At 41.9% G+C, this 16,917-nt stretch overlaps 1 protein-coding gene across 2 annotated transcripts in view; it reads right to left on the bottom strand.

Annotated features, from left to right (window-relative positions):
- Window positions 1–1,030: 1,030 nt before the first annotated feature.
- LOC103387251 (formin-2) overlaps window positions 1,031–16,917 on the bottom strand; it is a 35,040-nt gene continuing 19,153 nt past the window's right edge. The window contains exons 8-18 of one of the 2 annotated variants that reach the window (XM_017037109.2): window positions 16,270–16,331; window positions 12,732–12,820; window positions 12,528–12,657; window positions 12,282–12,428; window positions 11,659–11,718; window positions 10,973–11,093; window positions 8,052–8,144; window positions 4,130–4,181; window positions 3,125–3,274; window positions 2,062–2,143; window positions 1,031–1,819 (exon numbers count right to left, since the gene is read on the bottom strand). In XM_017037109.2, the coding sequence (XP_016892598.1) occupies window positions 1,793–1,819; window positions 2,062–2,143; window positions 3,125–3,274; window positions 4,130–4,181; window positions 8,052–8,144; window positions 10,973–11,093; window positions 11,659–11,718; window positions 12,282–12,428; window positions 12,528–12,657; window positions 12,732–12,820; window positions 16,270–16,331 (1,013 nt within the window). In that variant the 3' untranslated portion in view covers window positions 1,031–1,792. The other variant, XM_025061127.1, reaches the window with a different exon arrangement.

The following is a 16,917-nucleotide window of genomic DNA, read 5'->3' as shown; positions in this document are numbered from 1 at the left end:
CTCTTTCTGCCGTAGTTTTCTCTGAAGGGATGAACGGCTTCTTTGTACACTGTAACAGAAAAAAAAACATTGTCTGACAAACATTCTATAGATTATATATAAATATTAAAAATACTAATACTATAAATATTAGATATACAGTGTTTGCTTTGAAAACGACATTCTATAGATTATATATAAATATTAGAAATACAGTGTTTTCAATATATTTCAAAGCAAAAGCTTTGAAAATGTCCTGTTTAAAAAGACAGGGGGCGCTAAAGAAAAGGCTCAGGAACCACTGTGTTAGGACACACCTAATAATAATAATTGAATTATTAATATGAAAAATATAAAAGCATCTGTCAGTTGTGTCAGTCAGCTTGTCAGTTGTGGACTTACTCACTGCCTTTTCCTCAGTGAGGCTGGTCTGACCTGAGCCGGGCGTCTGAGCTGAAGTCGAAGCCTCCACCATGGCATAGTGGGCGTTGAGACGACTGTGTTGCCTTGGTAAAAACAGAAACTTTGTACCACAGTATGTGCAAATAACAACATGTGTATTGACTTTGTACAAGAGCAATAATAAGAGGATGGACAGCGGAATACACACATATTGGATACACAGCCCATGGGTTAAAATGAAACATATAGACACACACACACATATATATATACACATTGACGTGTGTGTAATATGCATATATATTTATATATGCGTATATAAATATATATATACACACGTCAAAATGTAACAAATATACTATATACATACATCTTTCATATATATGTGTACATATATTTGTTTATACACACAGTATGCGATGATATGTGTTTTATAAATATATATATATAAAACAATATAAACAGTTTGTCAATATATATAGTTTAAAACAACACTATGGCTGTTATACATTTATTTTCACACTAATGTATTTTATTTAATAAATATTTTTTCATAGTAAGAACAAAACATAACACTGTTGTAAATAGGTGAACATTCCTTAATAACCGTATAATAAGATTCACACTCTTAGATATCGTGAACATTCCTTAATAACCGTATAATAGGATTCACACTCTTAGACAAAAGAAAAATGCATAGACTGTGATGCATTCACGTACTTCAACTTAAATAAAACACATTATAAAAAACACAGCGTAAGGTCTCTATGTTTGTAGACCTCACACTGTGTAATGTTGACTAATCTCGTTGACATATAACAGTCAAAAAACTGATCTTAGATCAGCCATCGAACCACTACTGTGCGATAAGGCACTGTTTGTTTGGCAGGTGATCCAGGATCATCTTGTAGAAAAGGAGAATAAAAACGTTCTGTGTTGTTCTCCATTAAAGGAGAAAACAGAAGGAATGTATTTGGTCTGTGTAAAAAAATCCTTGGACATTGGAATAAAATGAAAATAAACTACAGATGGCCTTTTCAACACGGAGAAAGCTTTGATATAGTGTTGCTACAAATTACACAGTTTACATTTCTCTGACAAATGACTCATTTCGATTTAATCATCACAGCTTAATGATGTCTTACCGACATTTCTGGCCAGTGCTATAAAAAAGCTGGCTGAGAAACCGATTCTTTTTTCCTTTTTTTCTCTCTGCTTAATTCCATGTTCAAACAATACAATTTCCTCATAATGTCCACTTTGAACATTGCTTTATAAAAACAGCTCTAAATCATGTGTAAACAAATACGGGAAGCAAATAAATGTAAAAATGACTGGTGACTCATGCTAAGATTGTACAAACAGCGCTTGTGCAACAGGGCTTGATGATGATCATTTTCCATTTTCTGCTTCAGATCTTCTGACCCAGCTTTGCTTTCTGTGGAATAAAATAACAGGTCTGAGTTATTTACAGCTGGCAGCACTGGCTCTCATCTCAACAAGAGGCTTTCGGAGCCAAAAGTGGGGTTTTTTTATGCTTTAGGTGAGGAGATAATGTGCACAGAGCAGGAGGAAAACAATAGAGGGCAGAAACCTCTGGAGTTAAATTCACAAAAGCTAAAAAAAAAGAAAGAAAAAAAAAACAAGCACTCAGCTATAATAATGAGCACAAAGACGTACAATTCCAGTTGCATGTTTGGGTTTCACACTGTAGGACGCCTTCTCCCTGGCTTGTCTGAAGCAATCCTCAGCCATTTTGAGACTGACAAAGAAAAAGAAAATAAAACATCATACAAATATTGAGGCGGAGGAAACATAAATACTCATCCTGACACACGTGCACGCTCCTGAATTTCACTATTTAATGACTTTAAATAGAAGGACTACAACATTTCCTACTTGGACGGTCCCGGCTATGGTCATGTGGTATTTGGACACGATGATCTCGGTTTGTCCGGAAGCCAATCACGCTATTTGGAAGTGATTCATTCTGGTTTACTACTAAAGCATGGAGTGAGTGAGCTGGAAGTGTAACGACCAAATTGTACTTGTACAAAAAAATAAAAATAAAACAAAGGCTCAACATCAGCATGTTTGCTATAAGTGAGGACAGAAGTAACATAACAGCCATGCGTCTTGGCTGCAGTCATGACATGTTAGCGCTGGGTGTCCGTACAGCGTAGGTGAGCGCCGACATCTATCGTCTGAAGTCGGCTGAAACGACTGCCCTGTGGCAAAGGGCAAAGAGTTAATGTTTTTCAAATTTGTTTTCATCCTTTCCTACTGTTAAAGCAAAGCATTTGATACTTTGGCTTCTCCTAGAAAATGCATAATGCAGCTCTCCTTATTTAACATAATGGACCAATTTGCTTTTTTGTTGATATATGGGACGTTATCTCTCTAGTCATCAAACCACTGGAAGCTAACTGGATGCTCCATGTGTTTTTTTCATTACTGGGGTGAGCACATAGACATGGGTCATTTAACCTCCCTTCCCTTCATGAATTTGAATGAATCCGATAGGATCTTCAGTGGACAGGAGACAAACTGAATGTTATTAATGGTTAGGAAATGTACGCCGAGGGAAAGTTTGGCTTGTAGGAACAGGAGGGTCTCTGCAATGACGGACAACCGCATAGATTTACCACCGGTTTAGTTCTGGACTGGTAGGCTTGACGAATGTGTGAGAATGTGCGTCTGTATCAGTGCAGTGTCACATCCAGAAGCAGGAAAATTCTCTCACCGTTCCTGTAACATCAGCCTATTCTGCTTTTTCCACTGCTCTTTGAAATCTGTCGAAAACTCGTGCCAAATGGAAAAGAAAGTGTTTGGAGAGACCTCTTTCTCTCCAGCCTTTGGTTTGACTGAAAACGACATGCTCAACTCCAAGAAGCTGAGGGCAGAGAAGAAAAACATTAGTTGGAGACCAAAATCTTGCAACACAAGATTGCAAAAAAACCCAAAACAACCAAAAACCTACAGCAATTGTTGTAAAACCTAGCAGAGCTGTGCAAATATGCAAAATATGAAAAGTAGAGCTTTGGTAACATTAAAAAACACCAAACCAGTGATTATACTGCATTGCAGGAGAAGTATGAACAAAAAAATGTGAGTACTAACATAAAACAGCAGCCACTTTTCCCTCTGAAGAATACTTTCCAAAGCCAAAATAAAACCCTTATACATCCCAGCTACAGCGTTTCTCATCGTCACCCTGTGACACTGTGTACATGAGCAGGGATCAAGGAGAGCTGAAGGATTGGATAACAGCACGGGCGTGCACATGGCAGGGAGTGACACATGTGGAAGTGTTGAGCACGTCGACCATTTGCAGTGGATCAATACGGCGGACAGGTCGGGGTCTCTTTGTTTGGAGTGTGCTATAGGAACACATTCCTAGCCAGCAGTAACAGAAGCCTGGAGCCAAGGCTGTCTACTCTCGCTCTGCTTAGATAAACAACACAGACACCGCACCGGGGGCCTCCCGTCTACTGGCCTGGCACTGCGGCTCGCAACCTCCATGCAACTGAAGGAACCAGCAACCCTACACATTGACAGAGCACTGAGATTATATTTCTTCACTCTGGTGATAATGCATCACTTCCAGCTGTGCTGTTATGTCCAATATTATATCACTTCCAGGCTCAAATTTGGAAATGATCACTGCCGTGACACCTGGAGAGAACTTTATACGCAACTTATCAAAAAAGGAAGTGTATAGATGAAAAAAAAAAGAAATAGCTCTTACATTTTCTGGGTGTCTGACAGCTGCTTCTCCTGAGCCTCCAGTTCTGTCTTAGCTGTAAAATCAATGTCAAACACAGACAGAATATATTCATCAATAAAGGATCAACAATGACTTTCACTATTGTAAAAAAAAAAAAATTCCGTCAGTCAATGTGAGTCGGGCAGAATTCCACCCGTCACCATTACTTAAACCCACAGTCCTCTCAAGGTCAACGTTGTGCCACCGGGTTACTGAGTGTTGGACCGTCCACTGTTGCACAACTGACAAATGAGCGCTGCAGACCTCAGCACAAGTGCTTCTTTGTGCAGGGTTACTTGAATGGAGACAGATGAGTGTGTGTGTGTGTGTGTTTGTGAGCGAGAGGTGTTAGGGTAAAGACAGACACAGACACAGGACGAAGAAACCTGGAGGTGGACAACATGGTAACCATTAGGAAACACCATATTTCCAGCTGGCTGCACCATTTATCTTACTGTGCCAGCAGCATTTTTCTGACGATGTCATAACTTATGGTGGATGAGAACAACGAGGAAACGTGTCTGGGTCTGGAAAAGCCTTCAGGTCAGCGCTAATCAAGTTTCACTTCTAGGTTCCCATTCTGCATTCGCAGGATCTGCGGAGCTGCGTTCAGTGGTGGTCCAGGCTGATGGACACTTGACAAAAGACTAAGACCATAAATCGTCCCCACACGGCCCGTCTGTCTCCCGGTGGTAAAAAAAAAATAAAACTGTGTAAGCTGCTCTGGCCCTCAGCTGTCAAATGACCAGAAACAAACTACGGCCTCACCCTTGTTGTCAGGACAGAGCCGACAGTCGACAGGACAGGGGATCTTTTCTGGCAGCGGATTGGTGTTGTTGGGAATATCTGGTTGCTTTGTGTAATCGAAGCCAGAGGCGCATCTAAGGATCCCAGGCCGACCCGCTGGGGCCTTCACTATGCTTTACCGTCTATTCCACAGTGCTCCATCACTGTGTCGTCCAAGACTGTGTCTCTATCTGCTGACGACATGTTGATAAATAGCTTTGAAGGGCATCGAAAGACATCTTGAAAAAGATTTAATTTTCAACATATTTTAACACCTGGTTGGAAGACGCTGCCGTGAAATATGCAGTCATTATGAGGAAAACATTAAGATTACTTCAACACACAAGGTACAACAGGTATTGAGACCTCAGGCTGTCCTGCGGCTCATTCTGACCACAAATTAAAGTTTTACTTTTTGTAATTCTAGTTTTCTGGAAGTCAGGTTTATTTGCCCCGTAAAATTCCAGAGGGAATTGGAGGTGCATGGGTTTTCTCCTGTGTTCTCTAGTTTTTCTTCAACAGTCCAAGAACATGCAGATCCCTGAAAAGGGTTTGGTGGTTATGAGTTGAATTGATACACGTTCACAGAAGCTATTTTAAAATATTTGCTTTGTTAAACAGTCAGTAATAACCAGGAGTTAGCTTTGACAGCTTTGCTAATTTCTATGTCCATAGAAATGGATTAGCACGAGGCTCGTGTTGCCAGTCAGTCCATGAAAAGCTCTGCATGCATGAGAATTTGTGAAGCGAGCGGAGAAAATTGAGCTAGACCAAACAGCCGAGCTCCAACAAGTCCGCTCCCACTGTTATTCTGTGGTTAGTTTCATGGTCAGAAAATAAACAAAAGTGGCTTAAACACCGGAGCCAGAAACAGTTTAACCTCAGGCTTTTCAGAAATTACCAAAAATAACAAAAATAAGACATTTGGCTGTTGTTTCTGTTTTCACCGCAGCAGTGGAGGAAGCCCAAGAATCCCGTCTGGAGCCTCGTACTGTAAGTCACATGTCTATGTTACACTGTTGCTTTCAAAAAATGTCATTTGCATCAAAGAGCGCGCCTCCATATTTCAGTGAAACACAAAGAAACGAGGAGAAGAAGAAAGAGAGGGAGACGTGCTTTCATCTGCTGACTCTCTCTTTGCATGGACAGTGAGCATTACCATAGCACCACATATGCTACACATTATACCCTCATTTGAATACAAAAGAAGTTGGTGAGAGGCCTGAGAGCCGGGTCCTTCACAAAGATTGGACACAGTTAAGCGAATGCAACCAGGGCCAAAGCCGAGAAAACACAATGACTGGCATTTGGCTTGTTATGTTGAAATGAAAGTAAGCCGTACATATATTGGATGCATGTACAGTATTTTGTTGTCAGATCACGGTGATAAAAAGCGCCACTGCATGTTGCTGACATGACGATTTAATACAAATGATTTTTTTTTTATATCTACGAATTACAAGATTAATATATAGAGTTAAACAGCTCTCGGTCTGACTGAACTCAACAGTGATATTGTACAGTAAGATAATGGGATGTTGCCACTACTGATGCTGGTCAGAGTCCACAGAAAGATCTAAAATTTCCATTTAATTTATATGTAACGAAAAACTGAATTTTAGACAATCCATTTAATTTATATGTAACGAAAAACTCCTCCTGTCTAAAATTCGACAACCCTTTGATCTCAGGTGTCACTTTGAGATCTTCAGCTATAGAATATATCAAATATTTACTGTAAATTAGGATGACATACAGAGAGAACAGATTAAAAGTTAAAAAGGAGCTGGATTCTGACTATGTGAGACCACTGCATATAACAATAGATAGAGGATAGAAATAGAAGATAATAAATAGAAAACATTTGTTTGTCAGTTCTATAGTGTAGCGGTTAGCATGCCTGCCTTGGAAGCAGAGTCCTAGGTTCGATTCCCAGAGGAACCACACGCTAGGAGCAGCCTGTTAACAGCATATCTACTGCTAACCAGAATTTCCCAAATATGGGATCAATATAGTACAAATTATTATTATTATTATTATATATCATAAATATACAAACACACATATACATTGATTTATCATTCAATATTGTGATATTATGATTAATTACAATAACAATTAATCATGATTATTCATAACTAATTCTCAGCTGATTATTAAAAGAATTGTAACTGTTTGACTTACCTGAAGATACAGCATATACACACACACATATATATAAACATATTTACATTCATAGGCTCCACATCTGACAAACCACAAAAACGCTAAAAAGGTCAATGGTTTTATCATATGATTCAAGTGAAACGAGCGCTAACAATCGTAAAGGACGATCTAATGAAATATACAGTCAGTGGCTAAAAACTTTCTGTGATACGCTTACAGCTACAATAAACGGGAGGATGCTTGTGTCCCGTGAGTGCGTTCTGTTTACGGCGGTCAATTTACCGGATGCATGACAGTTTCAACTGTCCTTACTCTTAATGGTCCTCAGAGGAAGAGCAAAATATATGAACTGATTTATAAGGCTGAGATCCAGACAGGGTGCACGGCTACAAAGAGCAGTCATAATCCATCAAAGCACAGCGGCACATTCAAAACAATAGCTGTGAGTTATTCAATACAACCTGGAGAAAACACACGTCCCTATGGAAACAACACTGAGTGAAACCTGCTGTGTGTGTGTGTGTGTGTGTGTGTGTGTTTGGGTTTCTGACCAGAGAACAGAACAAGACAGATTTGGAGAACGGAGAAAAATCTGACTGATCAGATCGTCAGAGAAGTTTCTGCTGAAAAATACTGAAACTAAAAAAGTTCAAGAGAGATTTAAACAAAAACCAACAAGCCATACCAAAAAAGGTCATGACCTTTATTCCAGGGCGGGGCACCTGATCCATGTTTCAAGGGACAGAAAACGAGAGATGGAAACAAGGGGATTGAACCAGCGAGCAAGTGATCTTGTAAAGACAAGCGTTCTAACAGCAATTGCCACCGTGTGGCCCCACAAATGATTTCAAATATAAAAAAGAGAAAATTATTACCATTTTTACTGTTCAATGATTGGACGATTAAATTGTTAATTAATGTACAATTCCGATCATTTGAACAACAGACTCACCTTGGCTCAGGAAGGTGTCCATCTTGTCCTTAAAAGGTTGTAGGTTCTCTTCAGATGACAATTTGCAGACTTTCTCAGTCTCAGCTGAGCATGCTGAAACAGGAGATGATCATGATGAGACGAGGGAAAAAGTCTGTCAGAGCAATACAGCAATAATATCCTCTCCAGAGTTTCTGTTATTGGAAAAAAAAAAACCTCTACATTGCATTTTTCCTGCTTGAGCTTGCGTCCACAAATTTCTGCTGAATAAGACGACATACGTACCGCCACTTTTATATTTTGAACCGTTTCAGACAGAAAACTGATCTAACACATGTAAAAATGTCAGTCCTGTGACCCATCAGGTTCACCAATGGGGCCAAAGGGTTTTATTTCCCTTATAAAAAGTTCGCTTGGTTCCTAAACCTACGACTTAGACAGGAATGATTTAAATATGAGAATGAATAAAATGGGGATTAGCATGTCAGGAAGTCTTAGAGGAAATAACATTTTACTCGTGGCTTGTATTTCAATCGTTTGTTAAAGTCGAGTGATTAAGAAAATAAAAGTTTTTTTTTTTTGCTTCACACAAAATTAAAAAAAAAAAGGTTCAGCCCCTCGAATGATTTGAGTGGCATCAAAATATATGACTTGTCAAACACAACCGTGCAATGTGGATGTGGAAGTGTCAGTTTAAAATGAATGACCCATAATGACTAATTAACCCCCCCCCCAGTGGAAACAGACGACCTGTAACTGATCCCCGGAGAATCCTCTGGTCACGCACTATCTGCAAACCTAACAGATACACAAACCGAGCTCAAGACCTCAGAGGTTCAGAGGCCACGAGACACTTAAGAGAAAGGAAAGGTCGGGAATAGGCAAACGCTAATTCATCGACCATATGGCGCTGCGGCCCTGAAGGTACACGGCGAGTTCTCTGCTCTCTGCTGCTGGGTTATGTCCTTTAGGGCAGCCAAGGCCATTTCTGCACCGCCTACTGATCGGAACCTCCCTGTGGGAACTGTCATCGAAGCCGGCGTCTGTTAGAGCGCTCAGCTGGGCTCTGCTCGGTAATGAAGAGCTCTGCAGGTAAAGCATTTGATGATGTATTTATGTAGGGACGGCATGTGCCACAGCCACTGGGGTCAGAGTCGACGCAAGTCCATTTTCCCCTGCGAGCAACTTCATCTTTATGAATTGCAAATAATGAACAGCCTCAAGAATCATTACCGTAGAGGAAAAACAATATTTGGCAACACAGGAGCAGGCACCTGATTGGTTTAGCAGAGAAGGTGCATAAAACATGATCGAGAACAGACCGGGTTTGGGGAATTGGTCTATTGCGCTGCCTTGTGCACATACGCATGTTCGATCACACAAAGGTACGCATGTCCACACGAAAAACACATTTTCTTTTTTGTTTTAAACACCTGTTGGCAGGTCACAGCTTTGGAGAAGTGCTCTGACTGATGTGTGACCTGAGACAAAGTAATGAAAGGGAGTATGTCCCCACTGTCTCGTTCATTAGGCCTCTCTATCACTCAACAGCTCAGCTGAGTCTGTCATCGTAATCCTGAAGTCTGATACTCAGACTGAATCTTCTACACTTTGACAAAGATTATTTCAGTGGTCGTACCAGCAAATGTGACTCAACTTCTTTCACGACGGTCACAATAGTGGAGCAGTTAGCTTGCCTTCCTTGCACTCAAAGAGCAGAGAGTCCTCGGTTCGATTCCCAGAGGAACCAAATTTCCCTAATGGTGCCTTCTGTGGCAGCCCGTGTCATTTGTAAAGACTCACACTGTTAAATTTAAATATTCATTTAGACTCACACTGTTAAATTTAAATATTCTATTATTTATCTTTAATCGCTTCAAAGTAAATAATGTTCCACAGCTCCGTGGTCCACAATTACTCAGCTTGTTGGACCGCAGGCACACAGCGGACCACCACTTGAGAGCCACCGATTCAGAAAGACTGGACATACAGATTGTAACCAAAGTCAAAATCTTCAAAATGTTTTCTTGAATCTGAGACAGCCGAAGAACTTGGAAAACCCACACATTAATGGCAAACTCGAAAAGCCGAGGATTGAACTAGCAAACAGGTGATCGACTTCCCAGATATGGGATCAATATAGTACAAATTTATTTTTTATTTTATTTTAAATAGATATTTGACCCAAACTTCAGCTTGTGGAGGCCGTAAAAATGATTTCTCCTCAGGAGACGATGGCATGTGATAAGAGTTAAATGAGCAGCGATGGTTACTACTGGCCAGTAGAAAGTGAATTGTGATGGAGGGTTATGAGATAGAATAACCCCATAATTGCTCCAGGAACCAATTTTAAACCACTAACTGATGTCGAATAAATTAATCAATGAATATAAAATGAATTACATTCAAAGGCTCAGCTTTTACCCAAATCATTTCATTTATAGCCCCTTTGGGCAAAGCAATGACGCACGACATGCACAATGATGTTCGGGAGGACTTTGAAATTCTGATTGTTGCGCGCTGGAGGTTTGCGGCTCCTCTGCTCGGGCAGATAAATGATGAACCTTTGATAGTGCGCACAGGTAGTGGAACTGCTCCGGCCCGGTTCCCTTTATATTTTGTTCCCTCTTTCATGAGGGCAGTAAAGGAACACCAGGTCCAACAGGAGTCTGCATCTGACAAATGACATCTGCTTCTGGTTAGCGTGTCTGTACGACAAACAGATGCTATCTCTCTGTTGACCGGCCTCTACGAGCCAGACATTTCCATATCCAGTCAGGTTAGCCACGTTATTTTCCATTGTACTCCCAGAAATAAACAAAATAAAGCACAAATACTCATCTACTACTTGACATGTCGTCAGCTAAAGGTGCTTTTCTCAGTTTTTTTCAAGGACCAAACATATAAAAACTACATATCAAAGGTTGTATATAAAAGTGTACCGATCAGGTCTTTTCTCATCTTGCGCAAATCTTTTTGAAAGTCCTCAAACTTCATCTGAGAGGCCTGAAAAAGATCCTGGGGCTCAGGCAGAGGGTAGACAGATGTCTCTCTGCCAGCATCCTGGAAAACACATACATAAAATATACTTCAGGGCCCAGCAAGTTATGCTGCAATTTATGTTTTCACAGACCTGCAAACACTTTCTGAGAGTTTAAAGGGCTGAGAATGATAGAATTTAGTTTAGAGGTTCAAAGGAAACGACTGTTAGAGATTAGTGAAGTGAAATTCTCTCCATTAGAGCGACTGCAGCACCGTTGTGATCTCTGCAGTCCTGACATCCAGGTTGATTTTGGCAGGAATCTCTCTGAGTTCATCTCATCTGGAGAAACTAACTATTTACACTATGGCTCCTTTGGATGCTGTGCCAATGGACTGGCTGCAGGTTTGAATGAAGCCAGAACAAAGTGGAGCGAGGGACGGAGGGAGAATTAAAATAGAGCCACAAAGGGGGAGAGAGATTTGTTTCTGCTGTAAATGAGGAAAAGAAAAATAAATAATTTGATAAAGGATAAGCCTCGGTATCCTCTGGCGGGAGAGGAGATGAAACGAGAGCTCTGGACGGATTTCTAAGCAAATCAAAAGGAAAACAAAAAAGTGATTCAAATAAACAGGAACCAAAACATACCTCATCAAAGTGCTTCAGATAGTAAGCAACTATGTAGGACAAAAGACTGCGCGAATTATCCTGAAAAACAGAGAAAGATTCAAATAAATAAACCAAATCCTTGTTATTTATTAATTTAATCATTTCGACGCAGAACGTTTTAATTTGTGCGGGCAAACAAGAGTGAGGACTACACTTCTCAGATGTTGGGGGGGGGGTTACAAATATGACACTGGTTGGAGCAACACAACACAACACAACACAGCTTAGCCAGGCCTGGCCGTTATAACTCAGAGTTGGTGGAGAGTTAGATGTTCTTTATGGATACATTACTGCGTCCACCAACGCAAAAAAACCAAACCACTGCGCCCTTATATGGCAATGCCAAGGGTACTTGTAGCCAGAGGGTTATGACATTGAACGAGGAGAGTAAACAGAATGTCCTCCTCCTCTGAATCCCCGCAGCCTCATGGTTAACATGTTTGGCTGCACTGGAGGTTCATCACTTATTCACTACTAGAATAATTCAGGGGGTTCAAATTCATATCTGCTGTAGCAGTAAAAATGTGAGTCCTCAACCCTGGTGTTAGTGCTGTTTCTTCCTCGACACACACACAAACACAGAGTCGTGCTAAAACACTCACGTTGCTCTTGACATCCTTCAGCTTTGGCAGAATGTCCAAGGAGAAGCCGTCAGCCTGCCCACGAGAGCGATTACCACCATTCATGTAGTTGCCGAAAGCTAGCACCAGGCCAAGCACCTGCAATATACACTTACCACCCTGGAGGATCTGGAGGACACACACACACACACACACACAGTGAAGGTGGGCTAGGACATACAGAGGAGGTTCAACTGACTCTGCACTGATAAAGAACCAGATGCTCACCGTACACACTCTCTGAAGGATCTGAACTTTGCGCAGGACCGAGGCGTTGCACTCCTGAAAAGTGGACTGGAACAGGATGCAGAAGACCCGTTCAGAAAAGTTGGGGATTTGCGACAACTGGAACAGAAACCTGAAGACGGGACACGGTCAGTCACAGAGACACTTGTTCAGAGACAACAGTCTGAAGGCAGGACTGGCGCTCACTGTTCGGGCTTGTCCAGTTGTTTGGTTTCCTCCTTTTTACTGGACTTCATGTGCTTCTCGATGTTTCCCAACTCCTCCGTTTGGGCTCTCTGTGCAACAAAACACACACAAAAAAGTTTATGTTAAACAACATTCTTCCAACTTTTCATCTGCAATAAAACTGAGTCTCTTATTTGTCCCACAATGGGGACATTTACAGTGCGAGTCTCTGTGACTGACACACGCTGCCACAGGGGGCACCATTTAGTAAGGTCCCATTAGGTACATGTGGTGAGTATACAATTTAAAGTACTCACACAGGCCAACCTTAGTGCAGATGGTAGGTTGAAGGTGGAAAATGGATTGGTGGGAGATCATTGTTATTAACAAAGTTTACCGTCAGCTCTGGTTTCTTAGCTCTAACTCACACAGTATGACGGTTTACAGAGAACACAGTTTCATAAATGTTTCTTTTAGTTTAACTACATTCCTCACTATTGTACTGCTGTCAGGCCCTGGACCACAGTTTTAGACAAGGTGGTTTAAAGAAGAAGAAGAGGGAAAAAAAAACAGAAACAGGCCAGAACTGCCCCCTCGGTTCCACAAGAGACAAAAACAATGGATGTTAATGTGCCTGAAGTAGAAGGGTAAAAACAATAAGGGCATATCCAGGGAGAGAACCTAAACCCTCTGAGTCCCTCCACAGACCAGAGACCCCCGAAGTCAAAGTTTGAGCAAGTTTTCCTCTCTCCCTCTCTCCTCTTCTTTACCCTCCATCTTTTTTTTCAGCATTTAGCCTCGGCACGGATCCTTGGAAAACATCAAACACCAGCATCAAACACACTCGGGGCCCGATTAGTATTCTACACACTGCCGCCTTCTGCCGACGGAGGCAAGCTCTCCCTCGCCTTTTCTCGAGATGTTTTCAAGTGTAAATATATTTAACACAAAGCAGATCCATTTCAAAGGGCAGCGGTGGAGCCCAGCAGTGTTTGGTGTAATTGGGGACAAGTAGGCATTAGCGTGTGATCTTTGAATTGCTAGGGCATGTTGCAGCGGTTGTTAGCATGAGAAATACAGCCCCATGTGGAATATCAAATGCAAAGGAGAAGTCGGATGATATTTGCGATGCCAGGGCTCCAGCGGTAACCAAGTGGTATTCATTAGCCGTGTTTCTGGTATAGGGTCCAAAGCGGTGCCAGCCAGGTTGTAATCACTGTTTATGTCAGTCGGTTTTCAATGAAACTGCGTTTATGAGACTCTTTGTACATTAAATGAGTAAAAGCGAGTTCCTAAATGGCAACGTGCATCTGTTATAAACATGCAGAGTTATTTTGGGTTTCACAAATCACCTTGAAACCATCAGTGTGAGCCGAGTGTCTGTGAGGGTTCCGGTCATTGAATGGACTTCCAGTGACTTCCATGACTTTTAGCTGGTGTCAGCTGAAAAGAGTCAACTTCAGACACCCAGTCTGGGTCAAGATTACGGCTGATGATATTACAGGGGAATGTGCGGTGTCCCACTATCACTGTGACCCCTTTCAATGGCTGCTGCTCACAGTTCAGATGGCAGGAGGAGCCACGGCTTCGAGACAACCCACGACCCCGCTGGTCTCTGTGGTACCGTATCTACACATTTGTGTTTGTTTGTCTGCATGTTTGTGTTTGAGATGGAAAAAAAAAAAAAAAGATGGTGAGTGAGAGCAGCGTGTGATCTCGCTCTCAGCACAGTGAGTGAGGGTGTAACCATTAGAAGCCCCTTGCATTCCTCAAGACAGGCTGACTGTGCTGCCAGCTGTGGTTTAGGGGGCTGGAGACCCACAGACAGGATGGAGTCTCGCAATACAAAAGAGAAACAATTTGGCTTCTCTACCCAATAATATAGCCCCAGGCCACGCAGGAGGGGGGGTGGGGGGACGGTTGTAGGGTCCGAGGGGGTGTGAGAGTGAAAGTGCTTGAAGTTTTGGGGTGAGTAAAAAGGTTAGGAGACTAAGTCATGACACACACTGGTTCATAACTGCGGCCTGTGATCAACATCATTAATGTGCCTCTGGCAGCCAAAGGTCCAGCAACTCTCCTGTGTAGCGTTGCCAAAAAGCAACTCATAGGAATTTCACAGCATCTTAAAACTGTATCACTCTTCAAATGTGTGGCTTGCGGGGTGGGGTGGTGGGGAGGTGGCCGTTTTCATGTTCCATTATTGACGGAGTTGGCTTTTTAACAGTTCCTGAGAAGTTTCCACAGGGCGGGACGTGATGAATATGTATTAACTATTAAACGGTCTTCACAGCCAAAAGAGAGACGTCTCGGAAAAAATATTTATGATGGAGTCATCAATCCTTCATGCGAAATGCATACAACATGGTGTAATGTTGCTGTGCTGCAAAACAAGGCAAAAATAGCACTGAATTAAAAAAAAAAAAACACGTCAATAAATGTATTCTGGTGTGTGTGTGTGTGTGTGTGGTCAAATGTCAGTAATCAGGTCTTGTTTTAGAGGAAGACAAAACTCTTTACCGTAAAAATGTTGTGTGTTGAGTGGCAGACAGACCCACAGCAGACTGACTCTGTTGGCACACTGCACACATACCTCTACAGTTTGGGACTTGTCTGTTTGTTATGATATCTAATGCACATTTCCTTAAGTTTGCACTTTTAAGTGGAACATATTCCACGAGGTCAATACAGAGAGATGTGTTCACAACAGCACATTATGTGCATTACAGTTAAGTGACACTGTCGACTTGACGTCTCAGTGAAAGAGCGAACATTTTCCTGTCTGCACTGCATACAAATGCTCCGCGTTTGCTAATCCTAGAGGTAATTTTTGACGGATTGCAGTTGATGTTCTGTGGTCGGGCCTCAGTCTGACGCCAAACGCAACAACAGCTAATGGCCGATGACTGATTTTTTGTCATCTGTTGATATCACGGCTTGTTGAGTTGTCTAAGGTTTCATTCTGAAGTGATTATTCATAAATGGCATGAAATGTGTAACCATAAATCATTCAATTTCTCACAAATAACCAGCTCCAAATAATACTTTTACTGCAAACCGCAGAGAGAAAAGAAAAGACTGACATTCCCAGACTGAACGCGGCAGTCAGGATCCGCCTGAACCGTCAGTCATCTACACTTGAAATCAATGCATGGAGCTCAAAGCCCGTGTAAATTTGCGGGACGTGTAATTTTTGTCAATGTTCCGCTTTCCTACAAACACTGAAGAAAAACAAAAGTTATTTGAGGCTAAAAGACAATGACAGAATTTGTGGGTACAATAGTCAACGAATAAAACGAGAAAAAATCTGCCTCTCACGTAAACTGGAGGAGCCAATCAGAGCTGTGTTGACAGAATTTGTGGGTACAATAGTCAACAAATAAAACGAGAAAAAAACTGCCTCTCACGTAAACTGGAGCAGCCAATCAGAGCTGTGTTTGAAGGACTGACATCTGAACGGTGACCAGATCAGGTCCAGTAGGACAGACTCTGTTATAACACATGCATTTTTGCCATCTCACCACAGTCCAGTATCACACCTCAGCAACTCTGATAGACTCACGTTTTCATAAAGGGCTTGCAGAGTCTCCAGATCCACGACAGCGTTGTCCATATTTAGGACGGCTGTGGACAGAAGAGAGGACAACGTGGTTAATGTTAGTGCTGACACTAAAACAAGTGCTGACACTTCTCCACAACCTCTGAGGAACACACTAACAAGTCAGAAATCAAGCCAGCACAAATAGGCCTTCAGTTCTCCTAACCTGCAGATGACAACACTTTACGGCTCGAACAAACAACCATAAACTCACAGAAGCACATTCTGCCCGTGGGTTTTTGACAGCGGCCGTTGGAGAAGCGGGAACACTTCTCATGTACAGTTGCACACAAAGTGACACGCGCTGCGTGTTTCACGGTTATCAGCCCTCACCGTGATAGCACGCGAGGGCTCACAACTACAACATAAATATGAAGGTCTCAGAAATCTGTCAGAGGAGCAGAGATGTGTGTTTGAACCTCGGTGTTTGAATTCCTGGTGTCGCCTTTTTGTCTCGGCGCAAGGACCTGGCGCCCGTGAGCATTAATCCTTTGAAAGTAAATGTTTAAAGACAAACAGAGCCTGGGGGTCTGTGGTGTTGAGGTTGAGGTGTTGCTCTACGCGGAGTCACCCGGGGAGGCACTCCACACCTATGTGAGCTGGTCTCCGTGT

This window comes from Cynoglossus semilaevis, chromosome 12 (assembly GCF_000523025.1).
Source record: "Cynoglossus semilaevis isolate Cse_v1.0 chromosome 12, Cse_v1.0, whole genome shotgun sequence".
Classification (NCBI taxonomy): domain Eukaryota; kingdom Metazoa; phylum Chordata; class Actinopteri; order Pleuronectiformes; family Cynoglossidae; genus Cynoglossus; species Cynoglossus semilaevis.
This window is presented reverse-complemented; position numbering and strand designations above follow the sequence as displayed.